The following is a 27,316-nucleotide window of genomic DNA, read 5'->3' as shown; positions in this document are numbered from 1 at the left end:
ATTCCACCCGAGGCCACGCCCCCTTTGTGACATCATCCAGGGGAGCCGGGACGCCGAATAAATTCAGGCCAGGAGCATTACCTGGTTGGAGGAGTTCGAGCAGAGACTTCTCTCCGATTGAGGAGAGAACAGGCCGAGTGGGACTGAGGCAGAGAGCTGGTAACACCTGAGCCGATTCCACCGCGATTCCACCCGAGGCCACGCCCCCTTTGTGATGTCATCCAGGGGAGCTGGGACGCCGAATAAATTCAGGCCAGGAGTATTACCTGGTTGGAGGAGTTCGAGCAGAGACTTCTCTCCGATTGAGGAGAGAACAGGCCGAGTGGGACTGAGGCAGAGAGCTGGTAACACCTGAGCCGATTCCACCGCGATTCCACCCGAGGCCACGCCCCCTTTGTGACGTCATCCAGGGGAGCCGGGACGCCGAATAAATTCAAGCCAGGTGCTGCGCGCAGCCGCCGGCGAGCTGCCGAAGCCGCATGCCAAAGGGGCGCGCCCCTGGGTGAGAATTTTTGTTTTCCTGTTTTATTTATATGGGCAGAAAAAGGAAGACTAAGCCTTGGACTTCATCGCTGGCAGCACAGGTAATAAGGGGTCCCATCGATGCCCATGTGTTGAGACGTGTGAGCCAATCTACTCGGGACATAATTCCAGATATCTCTTTTTCTTCTGGCTCTTCTGACAGCCCAGGCCAAAGGCAACAATCTCAATCTTTGCTAGAAATGCCTTCTCAAACACCTCAAGGTGAAAATATTGGAGCTGCAATACCAGTCCCAATTGAAAGTGTAGAGAACGGGAATATGGCGAGTTCTATACAGATTTCTGTGTCAGAACCCATAGACCCGCAGAATATAACCTTGAGTGATGTTTGGAAGGCTATTACGGAGTTACAAAAGGTTGTCTCGAATGCTATGATTGTAAATGATAAAACCTCAATGGAAATAAAAAATACTATAGGAAAACATGACGAACGAATACAAAATTTGGAAGAATTAGGTAAAGTAACATCAGCGCAAGTTTCAACATTGCAGTCTGTTAATAATTCCCATATTAGGGACAGTTTAGTGACCCATAGGCAATTGGAAAATGTGGAAAATGAGTTAAGAGTCAGGAACTTGAGATTCCTGAATTTTCCTATTACCAGACTATTATCAGCTATTGAGTTGCTAAAAAAATATCTATTAGAGGTTCTATCAATTTCTTCTATTGATGAAAAATGTATTTCAAAGATTTATTATCTTAGCAATTCGAGTCTGAAAATCCAGGGGGAGGGGGAAGGAATGGATATTGTTCAGCAACAATCCCCGAATTTAACTTCTTTTCTTGAGTCATCAATTGATGATATACCTCAAAGGGCCACGTTGTTGGTCACTTTGACAAAAGAAAATGATAAAAGTTTAATTATGCAGAAATACTTTAAGAATAAAGATTTGTTATTTTGTGGACAAAGAATACAGATATTTCCGGACGTATCTAGAATTACTCAATTAAAGAGAAAACAATTTTTGATTTTGAAGCCCAGGGTTATAGCACTGGGAGCTTCTTTCTTCTTAAAATTCCCGTGTAAATCTGTAATTGTCCACAAAAAGAATAAATTTATATTCCATGAGCCCTCCCATCTGGAAACCTTTCTAGAAGATAAAGAGAGAGAAAAAGATTGAAATATTGTTTGCAGGAAAAAAAAATATGTCTCTTATTATAACCATTGGGTAGATTACTTTGATTTTTCTTTATTTAATCCTCCCATGTAGTGGACTAAAGATTTGTGTGATATATACTTATTTCTAGAGTGATATTATGATATGTATTATGTTTCACCCAATCTATTCTTTTGATTTTATGACTGTAATGTTTAAAATCTTAATAAAGTATAAATTAAAAAAAAAAAAAAAAGAAATGGTGTAGATGGAGAATTCAAATTATTCAATAGACTAATGAGATGAGACGAGTCACAAACATATGATTTGATATCTGGTACAAAGGGTCTTAAAAAAATATCCACAAATTGTGAAAGGGGTTCCAAAACAGAACCGATCCCTGACACAATTGGAAGACCTGGTGGGTTAATAAGGGTTTTTGGGGAGCACATAAAACACTGGTAAACAGGGAATTATATGGTAAGGAAACTGGCTTCACGATTGGTAATATAATGATGAGTAACAGCATCCTCCACAATCGAGGCTATCTCTGAATTTAAAGACTCTGTAGGGTCAGTAGTCAGAGGAAGGTAAAAACAACTTTAGCACTGACAAAGTATTACTTCCGTTTTGAAACCCTGTTTTACCAACAGATTAAGGGTACGGCGATGGGAGCCACTATGGCTCCCAGTTTAGCAGGCTTACACGTAGCTCAATTTGAGGAGACTTATGTTTATCCGTCTAGCTGGTGGGGTTTTATATACTCATGGTTTCGCTATATAGACGATATCTTGTTAATCTGGTTGGGTACAGAAATTCAATTTTATTTATTTTTTGATTGGTTGAATCATTGTAATCCTCATTTGAAATTTAGTTTTTGTTTACATCACTCACAAATCGCCTTTCTTGATTTGCTGATCTCCAATGTAGGTACCCGTTTTTCTACCACTCTATATCGTAAAGAGACTGATCGCAACACTATTTTGAAATTCGATAGCTGTCATCCTAAAATACTCAAGAAGAACATCCCTACGGGACAATTCCTGAGATTACATAGACTGTGCTCATTCACATCTGACTATGTTGAGAAAGCTAAGAAGATGCTCTCCCGGTTTAGGCAGAGAGGGTACCCGTATAAAGTGTTAAAGTCAGCGTTTAAAAGGGCCCTTTATGTTAATAGGGACTTGTTATTTGTTCCATCACGGAAAGATGGTGACAATACTTTGAATTGCATCCTGCCTTTTTCACCATCTAGTCAAGCGATTTCAAATATTCTCCGCAAACACTGGTCCGCCTTATCTCTCCCAGATATGTTCCAAGGCTCCCTGAGATTTACGTATCGTAGAGACAGAAACCTGCGGGATATTTTGACAGACTCAGACTTCTCCTCGAAACAATTAGATAGAGCACAGGTGGGGACCCATAAACCTTGCGGGAATTGCTCAGTATGTAAACATACATCTGTACTGTCTCAGTTCATTGAGCCTAATACCGGCAAATGCTTTTATTTACACCACAATTCTGATTGCGGCTCTGAAGGAGTCGTTTATATTATAAGTTGCCCCTGTGATAAGCTATATGTGGGTAAAACTAAGAGACAGGTCCGTACCAGGATTATAGAACATAGGTCCAATATTAAACACTCTCGGAATCTGGCACCATTGGTTGACCACTGGGCTCTACACACGCATACGGAGTCTGACTTGTATTTCTTTGTTCTTGAGCTCGTGCCCCCCTCTTTGAGAGGTGGTGACTTTGACACTTTACTCACACGCTGTGAGCAGAGATGGATACACCCTTTGAACACTGTCATCCCGAAGGGCCTTAACAAAGAAATCGAATGGTTTCATTTCACCTGATTTTGATAGATTGCAGGTTTCTCGTTTCCTGACTCGTGATTGGCTGTAGGCTCCTCTGATCTGATTGGCCCGTGAAAGCTGTTTGGCGCGGTTTTTGATAGGTTTTTAAGTCAGTTTCTGATATCGTTTTAGCGCGCTCCCTGCCCTGAAACTGTGAACTCCCATACAGGTAAAATTGTATTTGCGTGCTTTGTATAAATGTATGATTCTGTACTGGCACCAATTTTTCTAATACAGTCCGTTGTTATTGTTTATAGAATTCCTGAAAAATCTCTCTTGGGCATCCCTCCAGACGCAGCCTTTGGCGAAACACGGGTCCGTGTCGGGGGACCCCTTGTTTTTTGAGATCATGCTGATTGTACACTGTGGAGCTGCCGTTTTTTGAATAAAGAACTTTTGGATGAATAAACCTTTTTGAATCTGGGACTGTATCACCTTGATCCAGCATTTGTTATACCTTATTAACGATATAACATATTTTGATGAATGATCCGATTATTGATTTGTCATTCTTCATGTTAGGTATGGGCACAGTTAATCTTGAAACTCAGGCTCAGTCTTGAGGTATTAATGGACAAAGGTATCCTTCAAGCAACAGGAGCATAGTTAAGGAACAACACAGCTTCAAGTTACTTGCAAACAAAGTGTACATCAAAGCTACCTTGAAATACTAAGATACTAATGAGAAGTTGAAGCATTCTCAAAATATTCATATCTTTAGATGCCAAGTGTTGAGATAACATCAAGCATCAAGTGTGATTAAGAGATCTGCATCACTATTTCCTGTGGATCCATCTTTGACAGGATTGATTAGATAACGAACTCTCAAAACCATAGCAGAGAGAAGTAGAAATGTTCACTGACTAAGCTGAAAACTAGAAGAGCTGCATGCAACAATCTTTTCTAAAGTTGAGCAAATTCATACGCAATAAAACCCTGAAAATTCAGCCCAAAATAACGTGACTAGGAATATTATTTACTATAAATTATCATACTGATAATGTTAGCCCTCACAGAACTTTCATTTTATTTATGTTGAATAAACAATATTAAAGTTCAGGTCCAGTTAAAGAAATATCACAGATTAAATAGTCAAAGCATTGAAATCTGTTTTCTGATCTGACATTTTTCATCTAGAAAATATTATTGAACCTGGATCAATAAGATAAAGGGATATAGTTTTAAAACACACTTGCTTGTTACCCCATGGTTAGGGACCTTTTGTTTTCAGCTTTATGCGCGTCTCCGGGCCTTTTTAAAACAGGCCCCGCTCGGGTAAGACCAGTTACGCGCGTAAATCCTCCTGATTAACGCATGTAACCTTTTTAAAATCTGGCCCTTAGTTTTTGGGAACTTGCCAGGTTTTATGGCCTGGATTGGCCACTGTTGGAGACAAGATGCTGGGCTTGATGGACCCTTGGTCTGACCCAGTATGGCATATTCTTATGTTCTTATGTTCTTATATTTGCTTGGCAATTTTGATGTTATAACAAAAAAGGTCGGTGGAAAAATGACTTTGATATAACATGCTGGAGAACAATCAGTGGAAAAGTTATTTTTCCACAGATTTCTTTTTTATTTTAACCTTTAAATTTCCAGGTAAAATAAAATAAAAACTGAAAATGAAGGACCCTACCCATACTAGACTTGAATATTGCTACAAAAATAGAATTAGCAGGCAAGGCTAAGGGCCAGAAGTGTTTAGGTGGTTCAGTATCTCTTTAAAATTAACTTTCAAAACAAAAATTTCTCATAGCAATAATAACAAGAATAACATCAGTACCAATCCCTTCTTTTTCTAAATTGTATACCTACTTCAGCAACCTTAACAGCTTCCAACACACGACTATCCTTCTCATTTCTCTTCCATTTGTGCAAAGCTTTCCATACTGCATTTCTGAGTCCCTCTCGATTTACATTCCCACGAAGTTCACGGCAGATCTTAATCATACTGTGCACTACACCATAGCGAACAACCCAGAATATATCATCACCTATAAAATGATAAGATTTATTTCAGTGATAAAGATATATATTAAAGGCCAGATGTAATAAAGGATTTTTCACATTTTGGGGTCAATTCTGAGTATCTGAGCAGGTCCAAGGTCCACCTGTACTTTATACCTGTATTTCTAAGCATTTTCCCTTCAAAAATTAGCTGTAAGGCATGCAGGTACAAAGAGCAGGCAGAACTTACATCTGCTATTTCTCTGAGTTGGTTGTGTGCTTGAAAATATACATGCAGATTTGAAAATCAAACCTGCATTTGTTTTTCCTTTTCCCCAAATCTACCTCCAACCTCAGGATCACCCATTTAGGGAGGTAGATTTATCGGCAATCAGGGAGACAGTTCTCATCTCAATGAATGTCACTGCGTAACTCCTTACCCATGTGGCTAGATAGGATTGAAAATTGTCTTCTCTTAAGAAATGGAAAAATGCTTAGTACATTTGGCCTTTAGTTTGCTATGATATATAATATATTTTACAAATAGAATAAGAAATGTAACAATGAAGAAATAGAATTACATTTCCTCCTGTACAGTGAAAAATTTAAAGGTATGACACACACACTTTACATAGCTTATGGGAAAAGAGAAAAGATAGTAGACATTACAACACATTATGTTACATGCTGACATCAAATGCACATATTCATAAGAGGAAAGTTTATAATTTAATCATTTATTGTTTACAAAACATTTTTTAACAAGAAATGTGCCCACATAAAAAGAAACACACACATCCATACTCATTCACTCATTAAAAACATTACAATGAGGATACATATAACATCCACTTTTACCCGTATTTCCAATTGTGCTATAATTCTGTAAACATGTCTCCCTGTGGAAAACTCCACTTACACTCTATACCCCATTATTATGATACATAATCCTTTCAGAAGCCAAGTAGTCTCTCCTGTGTATCCTCTCGTCTTCACACTTTCCAATTTGACGCTTTGTCTCGATGTGGTCAACCCCTACAAGTGGCCCTTGTTTCACTCGTTTGCTTCCTCAGGGGGACTGAAAACCACTGAGAAAATCAAACGAACAACAACAATTTAAAAACCCGGACACATCCCCACACTAGATTGTATTGAGGAATTAGTTCTAATTACCCAGTGTTTTGTACATGCTGACATCAAACCAGAAATATAATATAACCAGGCGCAACTGATCCTTACCAGAATCCTGAGATTCTCTTTATTTCTCTTCTTTCCATAAATTTCTTTTATTATCAACTGTATTACAGTTTCTTCAAATTTATTATTATTTCAATTTTTCTGTGGTGCATTGGCCAGGGCACCAAACAAGAATGAATTTAATGTTGAAGTATTTGATACTTGATCTCTTTCATTTGTAGTCAGGATTTGAAAAGCTAGTATACATGCATTAAGTTGCTTTTATGCCTTTGGTCATATATTCTGTTTTAATATCCATCAGTCAACTTCATAATCTTTTTGCACTTTCCTGTTGCAGTAGTTTATCAATAGAAGTCATTGTGTATTTTGCAAAAGCAACAAAACTTTCATTTAAAATAGAAAAGTACCAATAACATTAAACTAAAAGGTCTAGATTAAACAACACTAAAAGCAGACATATAGGAGTCAGTTTTCCCCACATTAGCAGTTTTGACCATCAGGAAGCAAAAAGCAAAGGAACAACAGGTTTATCTTGATATCTGCTATTAAAAAAAGGTGATATCTGGACACTATTCAGTGTTATTTCAAACACTCCAACAGTTAGCTGTGAGGACCTAAATAAAGATATTTAGGGTAAGCAGGAAGTTCCTCTCTACCTCTGTCCAGGAATTTTACATACCTTTTCTAGAGATTAGTTAAATGAATGCTTTAATAGTAAGCTGGTGCAGTAACAGAGTTATGCAGATATCTGAGAAATAAGAAAATGTGAGCTAGGATAGGAAAGGTAGTGGAGGGAAGGTTGCTCCATTTCTGAACAGCTCCTCCACTGAGGTTGCTGGAGTGGTCCAGCCCCTGCAGCAATTCTAGATGTGGCATTTTGGTTAAGAGTTAGAGAGAGTAGGAGTGTTTTCCTTGAGTTGTTCCCTTGCTTGGGTACTGGGTTTTTCAGCCTGAGCCACTACCCTAGTGAGAAGCTGATCAGTGTTTGTTTAGGTGTCGGTTCTATATTTGATTAAGATTTTTGGATGTTTTTGCTTTGGGGGGGTTTCTCCATTGAGAGCCCTGGTACCCCTGGTTGGAGGAATTTGGGTTCTCTACCAGCTAGATTAGATAAGAGATAGGGAAGATTCCAGATGGTGGCCCATTGCAGCAGGGCCGGTGCAAGGGTATTGGGCGCCCTAGGTAACCCTTGTGCTGCCGCCTCCCCAGGTCACGCCCCCCCCCCCCCCCCCACCTGTTTCGGCGCCGACTGTTTCTATTTCTCTTTGCCGCGAGCAGGATAGGCCCTGCTTGCAGCACCATGTGGCTGCTCTTTGGTGCCCCCTACGGCTTGGCACCCTGAGAAGCACACAGTCGGCGCTGAAACAGGTGGGGGAGGGGGCACGACACTCGCAGCCCTGAGAAGCACACAGTCTCTATTTTTGTTTTCCGTGAGCAGGATAGGCCACGCTTGCGGCAACATGTGGCTGCTCTTTGGCACACCCTACAGCTCGACGCCCTAAGCGACCGCCAAAGTTCGCCTAATGGACGCGCCGGCCCTGCGCTACAGAGGAATTCTAACTTTTTGCATTTTTGTGAAGATTTTTTCTGAGTTTCCAGGGAAAGGTTTTTGGCCACCCTTCCTGCCTGAATAGGGTACATCTGTACAGAGATGCTGTGTTCCCTGCTACTGGACTTTTCCTAAGAAAAATCCAGTTGAGACAAGTGAAGAAAAGATCTGTGAGTATTCTGAGTAAGAACTAAACTTCTATTCTGAGTCTTCACCCTGGGAGAGAGACACTTTGAGGAGACTGTGCAGATACTAATTCTTTTTGCCAATCAGTAATTTTGGAAGGAGTTTTCCATCCCATCTAAGGACACCCTACCCTTCTGGGAACCTTGCTTGTCCAAACCATAGAGGATGAGAGTTTACCTGCCTGATACTGAGAGAATCTTGTACAGATAAATTGGAGAAATGTAAGTTTCATTTTATCATGACAAAAGCTGTTGTGAAATTGCCATTTCTACCATTAAAGAACTCTGACAGTAAAGATTTAATTTTGGACACTCAGTCTGAGCTTTCAGGGTCTTGTGAGACACTCATATCCCTTGAACCTCTTAGACAACTGTTACCCACCCCAGGGCAAGAAACAAAGTTACCCCTGCCACCTTGGTCCCTGGAGGATTAGTCTTCCCTCCCCCATTGGAAAAAGAACCCTATCCTGGGGCCCCTGGACTATATCGGAGAGGGAGAAAGTTAAAGGATTGGCCCCAGGGCCCTCAAGTGCCCCTGCATTCCTGGCCATAAAGCAGAGAAGGGGTTACATTTGGATGTCAGCATAGTTTTTAATGCTTCTCCATATAAGAAGCTCATAAATAAATTATGCAGGCTGGGTATGGGCTGCAAGGTGGTGAACTGGATTAGAAACTGATTGAATAATAGACAAAAAGGAGTAGTGATTAATGGACTTAACTTTATGAAAGAAAGGTAATTAATTGAGTGTTTCAGAGACAACATGTCTTGAGGCTGGTTCTGTTCAGTATCTTTATGAGTTAAGGGAATGTTTGCCTTTTTGCAGATAAGACTGAGATCTGAAAAAAAGCAGATACTTCTGAGGGAGTGGACAAAATGAGAAGAGATCTAAGAAAGCTTGAAGAGTGATTGACTATGTCACAGTTAAAACACAATGGGGTAGATTTTATAAATGTACGCACGGGCGTACTTTTGTTCGTGCACCAGGCGCGAACAAAAGTACGCTGGATTTTATAAGATACGCGCATAACTGCGCGTATCTTATAAAATCTGGGGTCGGCGCGCACAAGGGGGGTGCACATTTGTGCAACTTGTGCGCACCGAGCCCAGCGCGCGCTGCCAGTTCCTTCCGAGGCCGCTACGAAATCGGAGTGGCCTCGGAGGGAACTTTCCTTCCGCCTCCCCTCCCCTCACCTTCCCCTCCCTTCCCCTACCTAACCTACCCCCCCCCCCCAGCCCTATCTAAACCCCCCCTACCTTTGTTGGCAGATTTATACCTGCGGAAAGCAGGCGTAAATATGCGCGTGCCAGCGGGCTGCTGGCGCGCCATCACCCGACCCGGGGGCTGGTCTGGAGGCCTCGACCATGCCCCCGGGCCCGCCCCCGAAATGCCGCATCACTCGCGGCCCGCCCCCGAAACGCTGCGTCACTCACAGCACGCCCCCCCGACACGCCCCTCCATGCAAGCCCCGGGACTTACGCGCGTCCCGGGGCTTGCGCTCGCCGCCGAGCCTATGCAAAATAGGCTCGGCGCGCGCAGGGGGGGTTGGGGTAGGTTTTTTGGGGGTACAGGCGTATCGTACGCACGTACCCCATTGAAAATCTACCCCAATGCAATAACATACAGAATCATTCATCTGAGTTGTATTAATTCAAGAGAACAGAAACTGTTGTGCAATAACTGGAAGAGAAACTTTAGAATGACTATAACAAAACAGTGTGATAAGGCAGTGGTCAGAGAGAGAGAGATGCTGGAGTGCATAGGGAGTGACAACCAGCAAAATAAAGGAAGTGACAATGCCTCTGTATAGGATATTAATGAGTCCTCCCCTGGAATACTGTATCCAATTCCAGAGGTTGTTGCTTCAAAATGATATAGTCATGCAGAAGGCATTCCAGAAAAAGGTTACTACTGTGGTTCAGGGTGTACACCAAAAGCCATATAAGATGTGACTTGAGGACCTAAATATGTATATAGTAGAAAAACAGAGAGATGTGGGATATGATAGAGACGTCAAGGATTTAAATCAGGCAAAATGGGTCAATATGTTTTAGAGAAAAGAATGCTCTAGAAAAAGAAGTCATAGTATGAAGCTCTATGGTTCAGGAGCAACATCAAAGAAAAGGTGATAGATGCTTGGATTGACCTCCCAGTGGCAATGGTATAGACAAAAACAGTAACAGAATTCAGGAAATCCAGGCATAAGCACTGAGGGGTTAGCAGGAGATTAAATGAGGTCTACAGCATAGGATTGCCTGAATAGATATTATCTTGTGTGGTATAAAGAGAAACAAAATGGGCATGAAAGAGATGGCATAAAGAAGAAAACATTTTGGGGTAGATTTTAAAAAAGAGCGCGATTGCATACTTTTGTTCGCGCAGCAGGCGCAAACAAAAGTACGCTGGATTTTATAAGATACGCGCATAGCCGCGCGTATCTTATAAAATCCTGGATCAGCGCGCGCAAGGCTGCCGATTTTGGGCAGCCTGCGCGCACCGAGCCGCGCAGCCTGCCTCCGTTCCCTCCGAGGCCGCTCCGAAATCGAAGTGGCCTCGGAGGGAACTTTCTTTCGCCCTCCCCTCACCTTCCCCTCCCTTCCCCTACCTAACCCACCCCCCTGGCCCTATCTAAACCCCCCACTTACCTTTGTCCCTCGATTTACGCCTGCTAGAAGCAGACGTAAATCTACGCGCGCCAGCGAACTGCTGGCGTGCCGTCATCCGACCCGGGGGCTGGTCCAGAGGCCTCGACCACACCCCCGGGCCGGCGCCACGCCCCTGGTCCCGCCCCCGAAATGCCGCATCCTGCCCCCGAAACGCCGCGGCATTCGGCCCCACCCCCGACACCCCCCCTTAAAAAACCCCGGGACTTACGCGCGTCCCGGGGCTCTGCGTGCGCCGGCGGCCTATGCAAAATAGGCGCGCCAGCGCGCAAGGGCCCTGCTCGTGTAAATCCGGGTGGATTTACGCGAGCAGGGCATTTAAAATCCGCCCGTTTGGGTGGTATCCAAACTTGTTTAGGGAGACATGCATGGGTCACAGATGCAGTGATAGAATTAATCAAGCAGCTGGGTCTGTCAGACTGCAAGTATAGAAAGAACTAGAAGTCTAAGCAGAAATACAGCTGTTTTGCAGCTGGATGTTTGGGCAACATCTATTCTAGCATTGGTAGCTTTGTGGTTAGGCATAGGAGGGGTAATTTTCAATAATGTGTGCAAGTGGCACTTAAGTTGACATAGCAAACGTTGCACCTCTGTTTTATAAATTGTGTGGCTGGAACCGCAGAGTTCATAACATACACATATCTCTGCCCTGCATATTAAGTGTGCATATGCAAAAGTATGTGCATATCTTTTTTTTTTTATTATTACTTATTTATTAAATTTATGAATCGCTTTCCAGGTTTTACATTAAAATCTTCCAAAGCGATGTGCAACAGTATACAAAATAATAAATACAATTAAGCGAAATGAAAACACACAAATTATACAACAGAGTAAGTTATAAAATTCAACTCAACCTAATAACTTCCTACTAAAATAAAAATAAAATTAAAGCAAAATTAAAAATATAATATTATGCTACTGAGCCCAACCAAACATTTATGGTCTATAATGTAGAAATCAACAACCAAGTCTTCAACTTACTTTGAAATCGCATTAAATAAGGCTCTTCCCTGGTTGATAAAGTAAGATCATTCCATAACTTTGGAATAGTCATAGAAAATGACCTATTCTGTATTAAATGATGAAAAATCCTTGGTGATGGAATTTGAAACAGATGGCAATATTGTGAGTGCAAACCTCTAGCTGATGATTTCAAGTGAAGCCTTTGAGCCATATGAGGTGGGCCAATCCCATGCAAGATCTTAAATGCAAGTACAAGCAATTTAAATTTACAGCATAATCTTACAGGTAACCGTTGTAATTTCATTAAAATAGGCACTGCAGATTCATGTCTAGAATGACCCATAATGATTCTTGCTGGCATATTCTGAATAATTTGGAGCCTTCTAGTTAAAATACCTGGAAGGCCCCAGTAAATGGCATTACAGTAATTGAGAACCTCAATTACTAAAGCATATACAACAAATTTCAATGCTGCAAAAGTCAAGAATGATTTTAGTTGTTTCACTAGTTGTAAATGTCTGTAGTCTGTAGTTAAAAAAGGATTGGATAAGTTCTTGGAGGAGAAGTCCATTACCTGCTATTAAGTTCACTTAGAGAATAGCCACTGCCATTAGCAATGGTTACATGGAATAGACTTAGTTTTTGGGTACTTGCCAGGTTCTTATGGCCTGGATTGGCCATTGTTGGAAACAGGATGCTGGGCTTGATGGACCCTTGGTCTGACCCAGTATGGCATTTTCTTATGTTCTTATGTTCTTAGTCTGCTCTTAAAACTGTACTTTCCATAGTCCATTTACAATCTAACCTAACCCCAGAGAGATTTTAATTCTTCCACAGGAGTCACTAGATCTCTATCAATGAAGATCTGAATTTTTCCCAAATTACTACCAACCTGCAAAATGTCTGGGGTTTTTTCTAAATTTAAGATAAGACAATTCTTCCTTAACCATATATTAACTGCTGTCATGCAGTTTTTCAAATGAGAGATAGTAGATATTAAATCATGTTTAACAGGTACAATAATTTTTACGTCATCGGCTTAAATAAAAGGTAAAAATCCAAACGATCAAATAAGATTACCCAAGGGAGCTAAATAAACATTAAACAACAAGGAGGAAAGGAACTCCACAGCAAAAACCACCCATTTCTGAAATAGACCCATGAAAAGAAACTTTCTGCATCTTATTCCGCAAAAAGCTAGAAATTTATCTTAAGACCATCCCAACCAATCCCAACAAATGACAACAGGAGATCAAGATATCATGGTCAACTAAATCAAAAGCATTCGATAGATCAATAAAAACCAGCAATTCTAAGCATCCCTTATCAAGGTGGGGTAATACCAGGTCCATCATGTCAACCATGATAGTCTCAGTATTATACCCCTTCCTAAAACCGGCCTGTGCCAAATCCAAATTCTCACCCTCCTCTAAAAACTCAGATATCTGGGAATTTACCACCTTTTCTAAAACTTTCATTATAAATGGAAGATTTGCAATGGGTCTATAATTAGAACAGGTCCTGTAGTCTACATCATCATTCTTTAAAAGTGGGACAATCACAGATTTTTCCAAGGTTTCTGGAACTTCATCTTCTAATAAGGAAGAATTGATCAAATTTCTCAATCCCTTCAATACTATATCTGGCCCAAAGGAATCAGGTAAGAAGGACAAGGATCTAACAAAGGCTTAGAGATCTTATTTGTCTTTTTCACTAATGACTGTATTTCATGAAATACCTTTTATGAGTATGAAAGTAATGGAGGTCATTTTCAAAGGAGTTATGGGGTAGATTTTAAATACTTGCGCGATCGCGTACTTTTGTTCGCGCACCAGGCGCGTAGCCGCGCGTATCTTATAAAATCCGGGGTTGGCATGCGCAAGGGGGTGCATATTTGTGCAACCTGCGCGCGCCGAGTCCAACGCGCGCTGCCTGTTCCCTCCGAGGCCGCTTCGATTTCGGAGCGGCCTCGGAGGGAACTTTCCTTCGCCCTCCCTTCCCCTACCTAACCCACCCCCCCTGGCCCTATCTAAACCCCCCCCTACCTTTGTCGGCAAAGCCCCGGGACTTACGCGCGTCCCGGGGCTTTATGCGCGCCGGCAGCCTATGCAAAATAGGCGCGCCAGCGCGCGAGGGCCCTGCGCACGTAAATCCAGAAGGATTTACGCGCGCAGGCCTTTTAAAATCCGCCCCTATGTGCGTAAATGTAACATACTATCGTAGCAATTTTTAAAAGCAATTTATTTATTTATTTTATTTATTTATTGCTTTTATATACCGACATTCGATCGAGATATCACATCGGTTTACATATAACTAAACAAATAAGACATGATCTGCTTATTTTACATTGTAACATGGTAACTGATAAGAACACTTAGAAATAACTAGAGTAGGACTTAATATTGTTGTAGAAAAGTATTGCTAGCAACCAATAATAATTAAATAACCCAGTGCTTTTCACACGATATAGAAATTGACGACGCTGCACATCCAAAGATATTTAAGCAATGACCTTCATAATAGGCTTCCTCGTTAGGGCTTTCGCCTATTCAACTCGGCCTTATGTTTAATCATAGGTCATGATGTTGAAAGTATTTTTTTCAAGAGAATTTTTCTTTGCAAATTAAAATGAATAAAGTCAGTGACTATTTCAAACACTGACTGGCATTATTCCGTATATGCAATCCATCATTCAAATGGTTCAACTTATCTTAAGATGTTTCACTTTTTCAGTCGAAAACCATGACAGTGTTCACAGTGCTGACCCGACACGGAGCTGTGTTTATGTTCACTGAAATCATGGTTGAACTTGCTAGATTAACCAGTAAAATTGATTAATGAATTCTTTCGACGCAGAACTATTACCCTTGAAGAAGGACTGGGAGATGGTGATAGCAGTCCGAAACACAGCAAACACGGCTCCGTGTTGGGTCAGCACTGTGAACACTGTCATGGTTTTCGACTGAAAAAGTGAAACATCTTAAGATAAGTTGAACCATTTGAATGATGGATTGCATATACGGAATAATGCCAGTCAGAGTTTGAAATAGTCACTGACTTTATTCATTTTAATTTGCAAAGAAAAATTCTCTTGAAAAAAATACTTTCAACATCATGACCTATGATTAAACATAAGGCCGAGTTGAATAGGCGAAAGCCCTAACGAGGAAGCCTATTATGAAGGTCATTGCTTAAATATCTTTGGATGTGCAGCGTCGTCAATTTCTATATCGTGTGAAAAGCACTGGGTTATTTCATTATTATAACTGATAAGAACAAACATATGATTAAAAAAATAAGACATGGTCTGCTTATTTACATTGTAACAGGTAACTGATAAGAACGAGGAAGAGAAATATTTACATGGAACTTGAGCATAATGCACTTACACAAGTAAATCCACATTACTTACACATCACTTACACAAGTAAATCCATTTACACATTTTACTTGAGTAAAATGCACTTACACAAGTAAATCCTGTGGACAATTCAGTGGCATATATTGTATCAATTTTCAAAAGCCCACTTACTTGAGTAAAGTGCATTTACTTGAGTTAAACCCAGTTTTATGGAAGACCAGCCGGACCCCGTGTCCGGCCGGGCGGCGTAATGTGGGCGCAGGCTCACTTCAGAGGCGAGGCGCGTGTGGTTGGAGAGGGGGGGGGGGGGGGAAGGTGGAATAGACGGAGGTGAAAACAACGTGGGGAAAGAAGTAGGGCTGCAACGTGACGTACGTGAAGGAGGGGGGAGGGGGGGACTGAAGGCGAGTGTCATAGAGTCGTGGAATGCAGTGATTGGCTTTAGGTGCAAGGGGGGGGGGGGGCAGAAGGAGTAAGCGTGGAGAGCTGGGATAGGTGGGGAGAAAATTCAAACTGCTGGTTAAGCAGTTTTAGTAACGCGGGCTTCAGTCGGTAGCTGCGAGCGAGAGAGGGGCAGAAGGTTCGCGCGACCCTCCCACCCACCCTTAGTCCTAGGCGATTGTTGTTGGGGAATTGCAGTTTTGTTTGGGGGATTTGTCGCAGCGGGGGCGGTTGGTCCGAGCCATAACTGTTCAATTTTGTTGTTCAAGTTATTTGGATTTTGGTAAAGCCGACGGTGGTTGACAACTGAGGGCTGTTGTCAGGGTGTGGCTCCTTGCCGGATGAGGCGGGGGCCGCTTGGCCAGACTCCTTGCAAGTTGGAGGCGGGAGTACACCTGGGTTGGCTCCTTGCAGGAGAGTGTGGCGGGAGTCGGAACCTGGCGTGTTGGGGCCAAAGAGTGTAACAGAGAGGCTGGTTAGGCTATCCTGCCGGAAGGTGGCGGATAGTCTGGTGGGGGCTGGGCAATACCAAAGTCCTAGTTGTTGGTGTTAATGTGTGGATATAAGCTCGGACCACTGAATGATTAAAGCTGCGGCCTTGTTTTACCCACAATGAAATGTGTCTGTGATTATTGGATTGTAAGGGGGTGGTTGCGAGCGAGTGAGGTCCTGCATGCCCACATTATGTGTGTAAATGCTTTTCTGCATATCATTTCTGCTTCTGATAAACAAACAGGGACATCAGGAAAATGGCCTCAAAGACAAGAAAACTACATTTTACTACAAAGGACATATGACAGTGAGCCCTGCTGTCACTCCTTGTGACCTTGGACAAGTCACTTTACCCTAGGCTTTCACACCACGGTGATGCGCCGGCTGCCAGCTTTTGCGCTGAATAGCTCCACCGTGAAAGGTGGTGCTATTTGGCATGCTACTGCCGACGATAATGTTAGTAACATTATCGCCGGCAGCAAAGCCACCGACTCTGCCCCCTCCCCACCCCAACTCCTCCCCTTCCCGCCCCGACTCCTCCCCTCCCCTTAATTTGCATTATATCGCATGCAAAAAGGCCTTTTTCGCATGTGATATGGCTTTATCGCGTGCGTTAGGGCCCTAACGCATGTGATAAAGCTTTAGAAAATAACCCCCTTAGATTGTAAGCCCTCTGGGGATAGGGAAATACCTACAGTACCTGAATATAATCCTCTTTGAAGCGCTGAAAAAAGTGCAAAAAACGGAATATAAATCTAAATAAATAAAATGACGAATAGCCAACCTTATCATGGCCGAGGAAGGCTAGCTGTAACCCAGCCCAGGAATGTAGAGAAGCCTCAAATAGATGTCCCATATCTGGCCAGTCTAAACAGTGAGGCCTCTTATTCTAGACAGGTAAGAGCCTTCATGGAAGAAGACTCAGGAATTACTTTGTGTAAGCATGGGAAAGGTGACTATTGGTGGCAACTAACTGAGCAATTTGTAGGCTTTTCTATGCAACGTGAAGTACACAAAAAGGCCATCTGGAATAAAGAACAATCTGGTTATCAGATGCAAATGTTCATGCCTATTTTCAAAGTGGATTTACACCTATATGTCTGCTTTGAAAATTCAGGCTGAAGTCTGGGTGTCATTTGTACCCCCAGATTTCAGTCCTAAGTGCACTGTTATAATAGGGGTCCCTATAATTGTAATACGTGCATATAAAAACCTGCAAATTATGCATGGAGGCACATCTTTTATAAAGTTGGATGATGTATGAGCATACTCTTTTTATTAAAATACTTATTTGTGTGCATACTTCCATCCACCAGCTTGCTGATACTTTTTTTGTTTCAATTATTTCTTTATTGAATTTTAAACACATTTTCCAAGAAAACTTGGTTACAGAAAAAAGAAGTGTTTTGGTCACACATAAGTCAACAAGGAAAATAAAAAAACTTAATTAACACTAAGACCAAATAACTAAAAATAGTCCACATAGGGGAGAGATCAAAAGAAGAAATTAAAAGCTTAAACAGAGTAAGCCAATACATTCATTAAGACTAAAATAATCCTCATGCATTACCACTAGTAAGATTAACAACCTCCTTAATTGGCCAAAAAATTATCTAGCGGAATAATTTCATAGAAAATATATCTATTACCCTGATATTTAAGGATACATTTACAAGGAAATTTTAATTGAAAAGATCCACCAATTTCCAGAATCTTTTGTTTCCTAGCCAAAAACAATTTACGTCGTTGTTGAGTATCCCTTGTTACATAACGGAACATATTTTATATCCATGAAAGAAACATTCTTTTAAATTGAAAAAAAGCTTCAAAATTAAGGGCCAGATTTTAAATCACCTATGCATGCTGGGCCAATTTTCAAAGGCCCAGCCAAGCGTGTAAGTCCCGGGATTAGTGAAAAGGGCGGTCCGGGGGCGGGGCTAGAGGCGCCCGGCACAGTGGCCCATTGCAACTTGCTCCTGCTCAGAAGCAGGTGCAAAAGATAAGTTAATAATTTTGGGGGAGTTTAGGATAGGGGGAAGGCAGGATAGGGGAAGAGGAAGGGAGGTCAGGCTAGGGGGTTTTGAAGTTCCCTCCCAGTCCGCTCCTTAATTGGAGTAGACTGGGAGGGAACTGGGGAAGGTCCTGATGTGTCGCCGCGTGTAAATGAAAAAATCTTCCCCCCTTGCACGTGCTGACCCAGCATTTTATAACATCCCCGCACCAGTGCCCGCATGTTATAAAATCGCGCATCCATGTATGTGCACTGGGTAGTGCACGCACATGAACGCATGTGCGCAATGTTTTAAAATCTACCCCTGTTTATCAGATTCTTTTAGGAATGCAGCTAGAAGAGTTGTTCTGTCTCTAATCACAAAATCAGCATTTTCTAAATAACCTGTATGGTCAAAAGATTGTTCCATTTGAGTTCCTTCTGGATCTTTCTAGATGAAAATAAGTAGTAAGCTTTGCCAATAACTGGAATAGATTACTTAGAGAGGCCAAGAAGATCATGAAAAAATATTCCCAGCATCTCCACAGGAGAAACAATTGAACATTTATGAAAATTTAAAATCCTCAAGTTACATTTTCTGGCATGATTGCCAAGATTTTCAAGCCTTCTTAGGAAAATGTAATTGTCTCTCATTAAACTAGAACTATGCTCAGTGATTGAAGAAATCTTATTTTCTAACTCAGTCAATTTCCCAGCATGATCTGAAATCTTCAGAGCTTGATCACTCAGGGCAATAGACATAGTTCCAACTGAATTCAGCATTGAATCAATTCTGGACAATAAGGTGATTTCCAACTTAGTGATCATTACCCAAAGGGAGTCTAGCATTATTGAGCTGTTTTAATAACATGACTGAAAGGCGTTGAGGAGCTCAATAAATTCTGAAGGGGAGCCCCTCCTGGAACAACTCAAGCAGTAGATTCCATTACTAGAACAGTATTCTGCTCACCCAACTGAGATGAGCTCCTTGCTCTGGGGGGAAAGGTCCATTGGGACTTAAGAAGGTCAAACCCTCTGAAGGAATGGAACCATCAGGTTTAGGTTCATTGCCTGAATTCCCCTGGCTTGTAAATTGGAAGACCTCCAAAGTGGGTGGCAAAGTGGAAAGAAGTAAAGAGAAACTAGAAGGAAAGGTCCTGACTAATCCTTTCCTCTTCTTTTCCATTTGGAGATAATACCAACAGACTTATGTTGAAAGCCTTCCTGCAAAAAAAGCGTAAGAAGAGGTGCGCCCCTTTGGCATACTGCTTTGGCGCACCGGCAGCAGTGCGCTGCTGCAAGGCATGCTTTGTAGTACTGGGAAGATGATGTTGGAGGTAGGGCACTTCCTCTCCCAGCCAGACAAGGTGTTGATTGCATGAGCCCCAGCATGATGGAAACGCCTCTCAGGAAGCTTTCAGCATTCTCTCCCAATGGAGCTGCTACACCGCGTGCTTTGTAGTCCCAGGAAGATGACATTGGAGATAGAGCACTCCCTCTCCCAGCTAGACAAGGTGTTGATTGCACGAGCCCCGGAGCGATGGAAATTCCTCAGAGGAAGTGTTCAGTGTTTTCTCCCCAGCTTGCTGAGACTTCTACCAGTTCACCTAGAACTCCATTACTTCAGCCAGACCCTTAACTCAGACCCCCACCCAAAATTGAAGACAAAAGAGACTTGAAATGTAATTTCTGTGATTAAAATAGCAGGTATAAAAGCACGCGCATAAGTTGGACAATGTATACATGTACTCCGCTTATAAAATACTTCCAATCCTACCCCAGAACGTCCAATCCTACCCCAGAACATCCCTAAAATATCCTTTATGTGCATATTTCGGGCCAGTACACACTTTCAGGCCTTATGAAAATACACTTGACCTGCACAATAGCTCCTTCTGCATGTATTGCCTTATTTTACTTGCACAAATCCAGCAAAGTCTTTGAAAAATTATCCACTGAAAGGGGAAGGTTTGAGTGTGAACTAACTGGGAGATTAATTATTTTCTCTCCTTGTACTTTAATATCTTGATTCTTAGCTACCCAAGATGATAGATTACAAAGATGAAAAATGAGAAACACTGTCATTGATAAGGATTGCTATCTTGCAAGCAGCAACTGGATATATCCATGGCTGGAATAATTGGGCTGACTGGATAGACTGGATGGTCTTTTTCTAATGACAATTAACTACTATGTTGGTATGTAAATTATTTTGCTTTAATTCACTGAAGAGTCTGTAGCCTTCTTTATAGAGCTGTTTCTTGTCCATAAAGTTAAGGTAGAATACAAACAGCAGTCATATAGTGGACAATCAGTCATTGCAGGTTGCTGCAAATCTCATGGGTAATTTTAATCTACTTTTTTACCTGTCTATAGGACTTTGAATATTGTTCTCATAACATCAGAGAGGGTACATGAGAAGTTGCATAAAGGAGAACATTTGTTACAACCTGGTCCCAGAGAGCATACGTCACATTTATTTTATGTTTTTCCATTTTCCTTCTGTTCTCATTCAGTTCATAAGAGTATTTTGAAATAGACTACATAAACTGTCCATGAAAACTTGCAACATCTGCCAAATTTGCTTTTCAACAGGGGTAGAACCATGGAAATAGTTTTGCTTCATCTCATTTGAGAACTCAATGTGTGCCTTCCATCACCAATAAGGTTTGGGCTACTATAAAAGTGGGAATAGTGCTACTTGTGCAAATATGTTGTTATGAATTCGCTGCCCGCAGGTTTCCCCGTGAGCAGGCTCACTCACCATTTGCTGCTTCCTTCCTCCGCGGTCGGACGCCGCCAGAGTTCGGCCTCCCATGCGGCCGGAGTCGCGGACTTTCCATCTCTCCTGTGGCCCACAGGCCACCCTGGGGTCTTGTCTTCGCCGCGGCAGGAGCCACGGACTTTGCTTGACCATCTTCGTGGCTAGAAGCCGCCACCAGCGTCTTTGTGATCTTCGCGGCCTGGAGGCCGTATCCCCGGGCTGGAATAGCAGCTGGAGCTGCCCCCGGGGTCTCCTGCAGTGGCTAGAGCCGCTGCCGTCATCTGGCCTGCTCCTCAGGCCCAGCCCTGCATCCCTGGCATCTGACGTAGGTACAGGCCGCTGTCCGTGGTCCTGCACAGCTCTCCTGCTGCTTCCTTAGGCGCTGGTGCGCGCCTCTCTGCAAGATTTAAAGGGCCAGGCACAGGAAGTGTGCTGGCCCCACCTAGGGAGTGGACTTCCTGTACCAGCCCTATAAAAGGGCTGCTCCGTCAGTCAATCTTTGCCTTGCATCGGAGTTACTTCACTCTGGAGGCACCTGCCTGCCAGAGCTCCGTCAGGTCTTCTTCGTTTTCTCCATGGAGTTCTTGTTGTTACGTCATGCCATGTCAATTTATGTCTTCATTGCCTGAGGTCCCCGTCCAGGTGTCCTGGTGTCTCGTCTTGATGTTCTGTTTCCTGATGTCCCAGGTTCCTCGATGTTCTGCCTTTTGCTGTTTCATCAATGCTCCTGAGCCTTTTGGTCCTGTAGGCCGGTAGTCCCTCGGATGACGTCTTTCCTGAGTGGGAACTAGCCTGCAGGTGGACTGGTGTCCTGTGCTCCTGAGCCATCATGTCCTGCCAGCCGTTGGTGGAGCTTCGGACAACATTGACTCCGTCGTTGGAGTTCTGCTTCGACTGGATCCTTCCCTGTGCTCGTCCCATTATCAGCGTGGTCCGTGACCAGCCTCCTCGGGCTGTGTAGGGCGCGCACTGGGACAGGGTGGTCCACGACTCAGTTCCGCAGGTGAACTGAGTAGGGCGCCCTGAGAGACAGTGCCAATGTCCTTCCGCCCAGCTTCTCGTCTCGTCTGGACTTCGTCAAGTTCCTCGTCTCGTCCTGGATGCCGTTGTTTCACTCTTGGTATCATGTCTTGTTCCTGATGCCGTCGCATCGACCATTGGTCCAGGATGTCTTCGCATCAGCCTTGGTATCATGTCTTCATCTGCGATGCCGTTGCATCGATCCTGCTGTCATGTCTAAGTGTCAAGGCCTGTCTGCCCTCGACCTCAGGCCAGGCCTGCTGCTCCATGCTGTTCCATGCAGCAGGTCCAAAAGGGTTCGGAATGGTTGGAGGACCATTCACATTCCAACATCATCCTGTTGTTGGCCTTGGGAGCTTGCAGGCCTGGCGGAGGGTAAGACCATCAGCCATGATGGAACATGGTCCTGGATCCATCTGGGGTCGGGCTGAGGCCCAAGGGCACACTAAAACACCCCTTACAGAACAGAATGCAAGGCCTTTCGAGGCCCATTATGTAACATATGTTATGTTGATTACAAGTTTTCCATCACCTTCAGTTAAACTTTACACATATATTTAAAATTATCCCAGCCTGTAAAACTACTTAAGTCATTTATGTAATTTTGTTTCCGTGTACTTTACTCTGTATAAGGAAATCACAAAGAAAAAAATAAATCACAGATTGTTGAACCCTGCAGTCATATCTGCAATGCCATGAAGAGGTTCCATTAGTCCAACCCTAGAGGATTTAACATTGTTTTTGACTGAGCATGTGTCTTTACAATGGGATGAAAACATTTCATCCTGAAGGCCTCAATAAGGAGACTGAGTGGCAGGCCTTTTTTTACTGTAGGCCAGTTTACTGTAGGCCAGTTTTTTACTGTAGCCAAGTTTACTGTAATGACTTTTCATATGGTTTCTACACATGTATTTCGTTGTTTCAAATGGAAACCGGAATGAAGGCCTCTCACTAAACTTCGGTATATAAAAACGAACAAATAAATAAATAAAAATAAATTAAGATAGAAGGAGATAACAATAAAGTATCACCATATGGCTTCTGAAATGTATTATTGTTGACCATTTCTGAATATATGGTTGCTCAGATCTTTCTTAGTATTTAGTAGTTCAGAGCATATGATCTGTAACTTCATTTTCAATAGTGTGTGCCTGAGCTTGAGTGCATTTGTGTGGAACTTGTGGCATAGTAAACTAGTCAATGGGTGAGAAAGTAAGATGCTATGATTTTCAATCATGCTTAGTCCCTATTTACTTATTACATGAATTATGTATTTCCAATAATGATTTTTATTAGTATAGATTATTGAAGTTTGACCTACTTTGAAAGCATACTTCAAATAGCCTAAGTGAGAGTTTGGGAGTGTTTTCATGGAGTCTGCAGCACAGATAGCTGGCTTTTGTGACAAAATCTTTAAATAATCTTGTTTTTGAAAAGGCCATTATGAAGACCATGATGAAATTTGATGTAAATGCTGAAATTTCTAAGTTAATTTCCTTGAAAAAGTCTGTCTTTAGCAGAACTGTCATCTAGGCAAAGAGGATGCTAAGAGGCGTTTTTTGAACATGTATTGCAACAATTTGGACCTCTCTACATAGTGAAGATGTTTTCTTGAATTTTCTTAATTAGTTTTCTACTACTATTAGCATTATTTATTACTTCTATAGCAATAGTTGATATATGCACTATAGTACAAAAACACCTAAGAGACAGTCCCTTCTCAATTTACATTCTAATCAAGGAAAACATACAGGACAAAATAGACGTTGGGAATTTCATTTATTAAGAAAATGGTTAACACCAATAAGGCTGTAGTTTTCAATTTTTTGCAATCAGCTCTGAACACGTACACTCTATGGGGCAGATTTTTAATCTTACACGCGCGGGTACATTTGTGCGCGCTACCCGGCGCGCACAAATGTACACCCGATTTTATAACATGAGCGCGCTACCGCGCGCATATTATAAAATCCAGGATTGGCCCGATGGCTTTCCCCGTTCCCTCCGAGGCCACTCCAAAATCGTAGCGGCCTCGGAGGGAACTTTCCTTTCGCTCCCCCCCCCCCACCTTCCCCTATCTAACCCATCCCCCTGCCCTATCTAAATCCCCCCTACCTTTATTATATGAGTTACGCCTGCCGGCAACCCCTGGCACAGCCGCTATGCCAGAGGACTCGGGACTGCCCCCGGACCTCTTCCCCGCCCCCGGACCGCCCCTTTTTCAAAGCCCCGGGACATACGTGCGTCCCGGAGCATGCGCGTGCCGTCAAGCCTATGCAAAATAGACTCAGTGTGCGCGGGGGTAGGTTTTAAAGGATTACACGCGTAACCCTTTGAAAATCTACCCCTATGAGAACATTTTCTGCACTTTAAAAAAAGAAATTATTTGATAACATTTCTGGGACTGAGATATAATGTAAATATTAAAAGAATAGCCAGCTTTGAAAATTAGCTGGATAGAGCCACTAAGCTGCGATGTTTTGTTATGGGAGAAGTTCCATTATCGCATTCCCTCTATCATATACAGGGGCAAGGTTAGGTTGGCACCATTTTGAAAAATGGCATTGACTGGGCAGGGTGCTAGGTGGTGCTCTGGGTCCATGACAGGAGTACCAACGCAGGTTAGGCTTGCCCAATCCCCCTTGAAGCTTAGGTAATTACCTCACGGGCCACTCTTGGAAGTCTGTGTCTCCAAATAAATAAAAAATTTGCTTCTACCATAATTTGAGCATCTTATTAAGTATATGTATAAGCATAGTCTGGAAGTGATAGTGTAATGTTTTGCTGCCTACAAGACAGTCCAGCAATCAGCCTCACTCACCCCTACATGGACTCTTTCTCGCAGCAGGCACGCCACTATACTTCTTCCTTTTCCTTGGTCTCTTTAGACCCACGTGTACAGCACACAGTGAAGCTTAAAGCACAAGATAGGAAAATCTCCATGACGCCCTATGATGACATCACACACTTGCCCTATTTGAGCATCGCTGACCAAAGCCCAGGTCCCCCTGCATTGCAATGCATATTATTACTTGTCTCTGTGCCTTTTCGCCTTGTTTTGCCTCCTTGTCATCCTGCCTTGCTGTTACCTTACCTGCCTCGCCTCATTATTATCTTGCCTTGCCCTGGCTCTGTTACCTTTCCCTGGCTGCCCTGCTTATGTCTTGGTCCCTGTGTTTTGTTTTCTCTTGCCTGTCCATCTCTGCCTGATTCCTGGTTCTGACCTCTGCTATGCATACTGACTGCCACCTGCCTTAACCCTAGCTTGGACTTTGATCTGCCTGCTTGCTGCCTGCCCTGACCTCAGTTTGGACCTGAATACTGTTTGCTCACTGCTTGCCCTTAACCTCGGCCTGGACCTGGATACTGTTTGCTCGTGCCTGCTTCAACCTTGACCTGGATAAGCCTTTTAAATATGCAGCTAAGCCATTTAGACAGATAACTTTCCCATTATCCATCTAAATGGCTTTTGAATATGTACCTCTATAAACATAGGTAGGCGTGATGACTCTTTCTTTTCTGGGGTGTATTTAAACTCTTAACATTTAAAGAAATTATTTTAAAATGAGTCATTTTTTCTATTCATAGTCACCCTTACCCCAATGATAGTAAGCATCCTTTCTTTTAACCACTCTCTTCCTAATAAGATCTTCCTGATGCCCCTGCTTACCCTATTCCCCTTGTCCACTTCCCCTCCTCCCTTTTGTAAGAAGAGCCTCCCCCCCCCCCCCCACCCTCTCAGCCCATCCCCCATCAATGATCTGCTTACCTCACTTTGCAAATCCACCCTTTGGGAAAGAAGATCCTTGCCTTCCCAAGTCTTCTAACCCTCAAACTCTGTAGTATCGTAGGAATACAGTAAATAATTATTACTAAATCACAGCCTATAACATAGCATTCCTAGATTATCAACCTCTTTCATTCTATGCAAAATAAGCAGTTATAATCATAAAAGGCATCAACATTGAGTCACGTGATAACCAGCTGAGTTAGTGGACACATTGGTGAGAACTCCTAAGCAGACTCCTCTCACATCAAACTCTGGACCCTTGTTTATACATATTGTGTTGCTTCTTGTTATTAAAATTTCTGTTTTTGAGTTTATCTCCTGTATGGTGGTGAAATTAGAGAGATTTTATGAACAAATTTGTTATCAGGGAATCACTTGATATGTCTACCAAGCCACATAAAACTATGGCTAAGAGCAAACTCATGTGAGAGCCTGCTGCTGCCGAAGTAACCTTTCTGAAGGAGGTCATTAAAGAAATCTCTTTGGAAATATCTAAGATCATCAGTAAGTCGGTGACAGATGTTTTTGAAGATCGGATCTCTAAAACACAACATTTCTGTTATGGTCACGGAGGAGAATGTGGATCCTTTGCCAGAGAGGAGTTGGCACTACCTGTGAGAGGAATACCCCCACAGGTCGGTTCCGTCGGGAGGCAAGGCTGAACTGATGCAGGAGCCGGCTGGAGATTCACCAATACCAACCCCGTTCCTCACGGATTGAGCCCTTGGGTGCGTGGGGCCGGCGTGGGGCAGGCTGGTCTTAGGTAGACCCCTGTGAAGATGGTGGAATAGCAGCTGGAGGAAGTAAAGCAGTCAGCCCAAGGTCAGAGGCCAGAGAGTCGCTGAAAGCCAGTCCGGAGTCAAGAGCCGGAGTCAAGAGCCAGAGAGTCATCGGCAGCCAGTCCAGAGTCCAAAGCCAGAGAGTCACAGATAGCCAGTCCGAGGTCAAAAGCCAGAGGAATCACTGAAGCCAATCTGAGGTCAGAAGCCAGAAGATCCGTCCAAAGGAACTGGAGTGGGAACAGGACTCGGGAGGCAGGAACAGGACTCGAAGGGCAGGAACAGGAGCACAGAACCAAGGAAGCACCGAAGACCTCACCAAGGCGAGAAGACTCGATGCCAAGTCATGGAAGGGTCAGAGAGGCAGGCCTAAATAAGCCTGGGTCAATTATGTCATCAGGGAGATGTCCCGGAAGTTCCTGCTGCTGGCCCTATAAGGATTGGCAGAAGGCGGGGCCGAGGCCTAAGGAGGCTGGAAGCAGGCAGTTGATGGCGTCGGGCAGCTGCCTGACACTGCAGTGGGGGAGCTGGAAGTCTTCCCCACGGCCGTAGAGCGCTGTGCACTGCTGGCGGCAGGAGCCGGAAATAAGGAGGAGGCAGGTCGCCCATGGGGAGAGCATCTCCCTGCTGCTGCGCAGGCCCTGACACTAGCTCTGGCACCGTAAACGGGGGTG

The 27,316-nt window shown here is 43.1% G+C and overlaps 1 protein-coding gene across 2 annotated transcripts in view; it reads right to left on the bottom strand.

The window, feature by feature from the left end:
• Positions 1-27,316, bottom strand: part of TMEM232 (transmembrane protein 232) — a 512,842-nt gene that overhangs the window by 284,055 nt on the left and 201,471 nt on the right. For both annotated transcript variants that reach the window (XM_029571869.1, XM_029571874.1), the window contains exon 11: positions 5,312-5,490. In XM_029571869.1, the coding sequence (XP_029427729.1) occupies positions 5,312-5,490 (179 nt within the window). The remainder of the gene's footprint in view (positions 1-5,311; positions 5,491-27,316) is intronic.

The sequence above is a fragment of the Rhinatrema bivittatum genome, chromosome 1 (genome assembly GCF_901001135.1).
Source record: "Rhinatrema bivittatum chromosome 1, aRhiBiv1.1, whole genome shotgun sequence".
Taxonomy (NCBI): Eukaryota; Metazoa; Chordata; class Amphibia; order Gymnophiona; family Rhinatrematidae; genus Rhinatrema; species Rhinatrema bivittatum.
The sequence above is the reverse complement of the archived record's forward strand: the minus strand, read 5'-3'. Positions and strand labels throughout refer to the sequence as shown.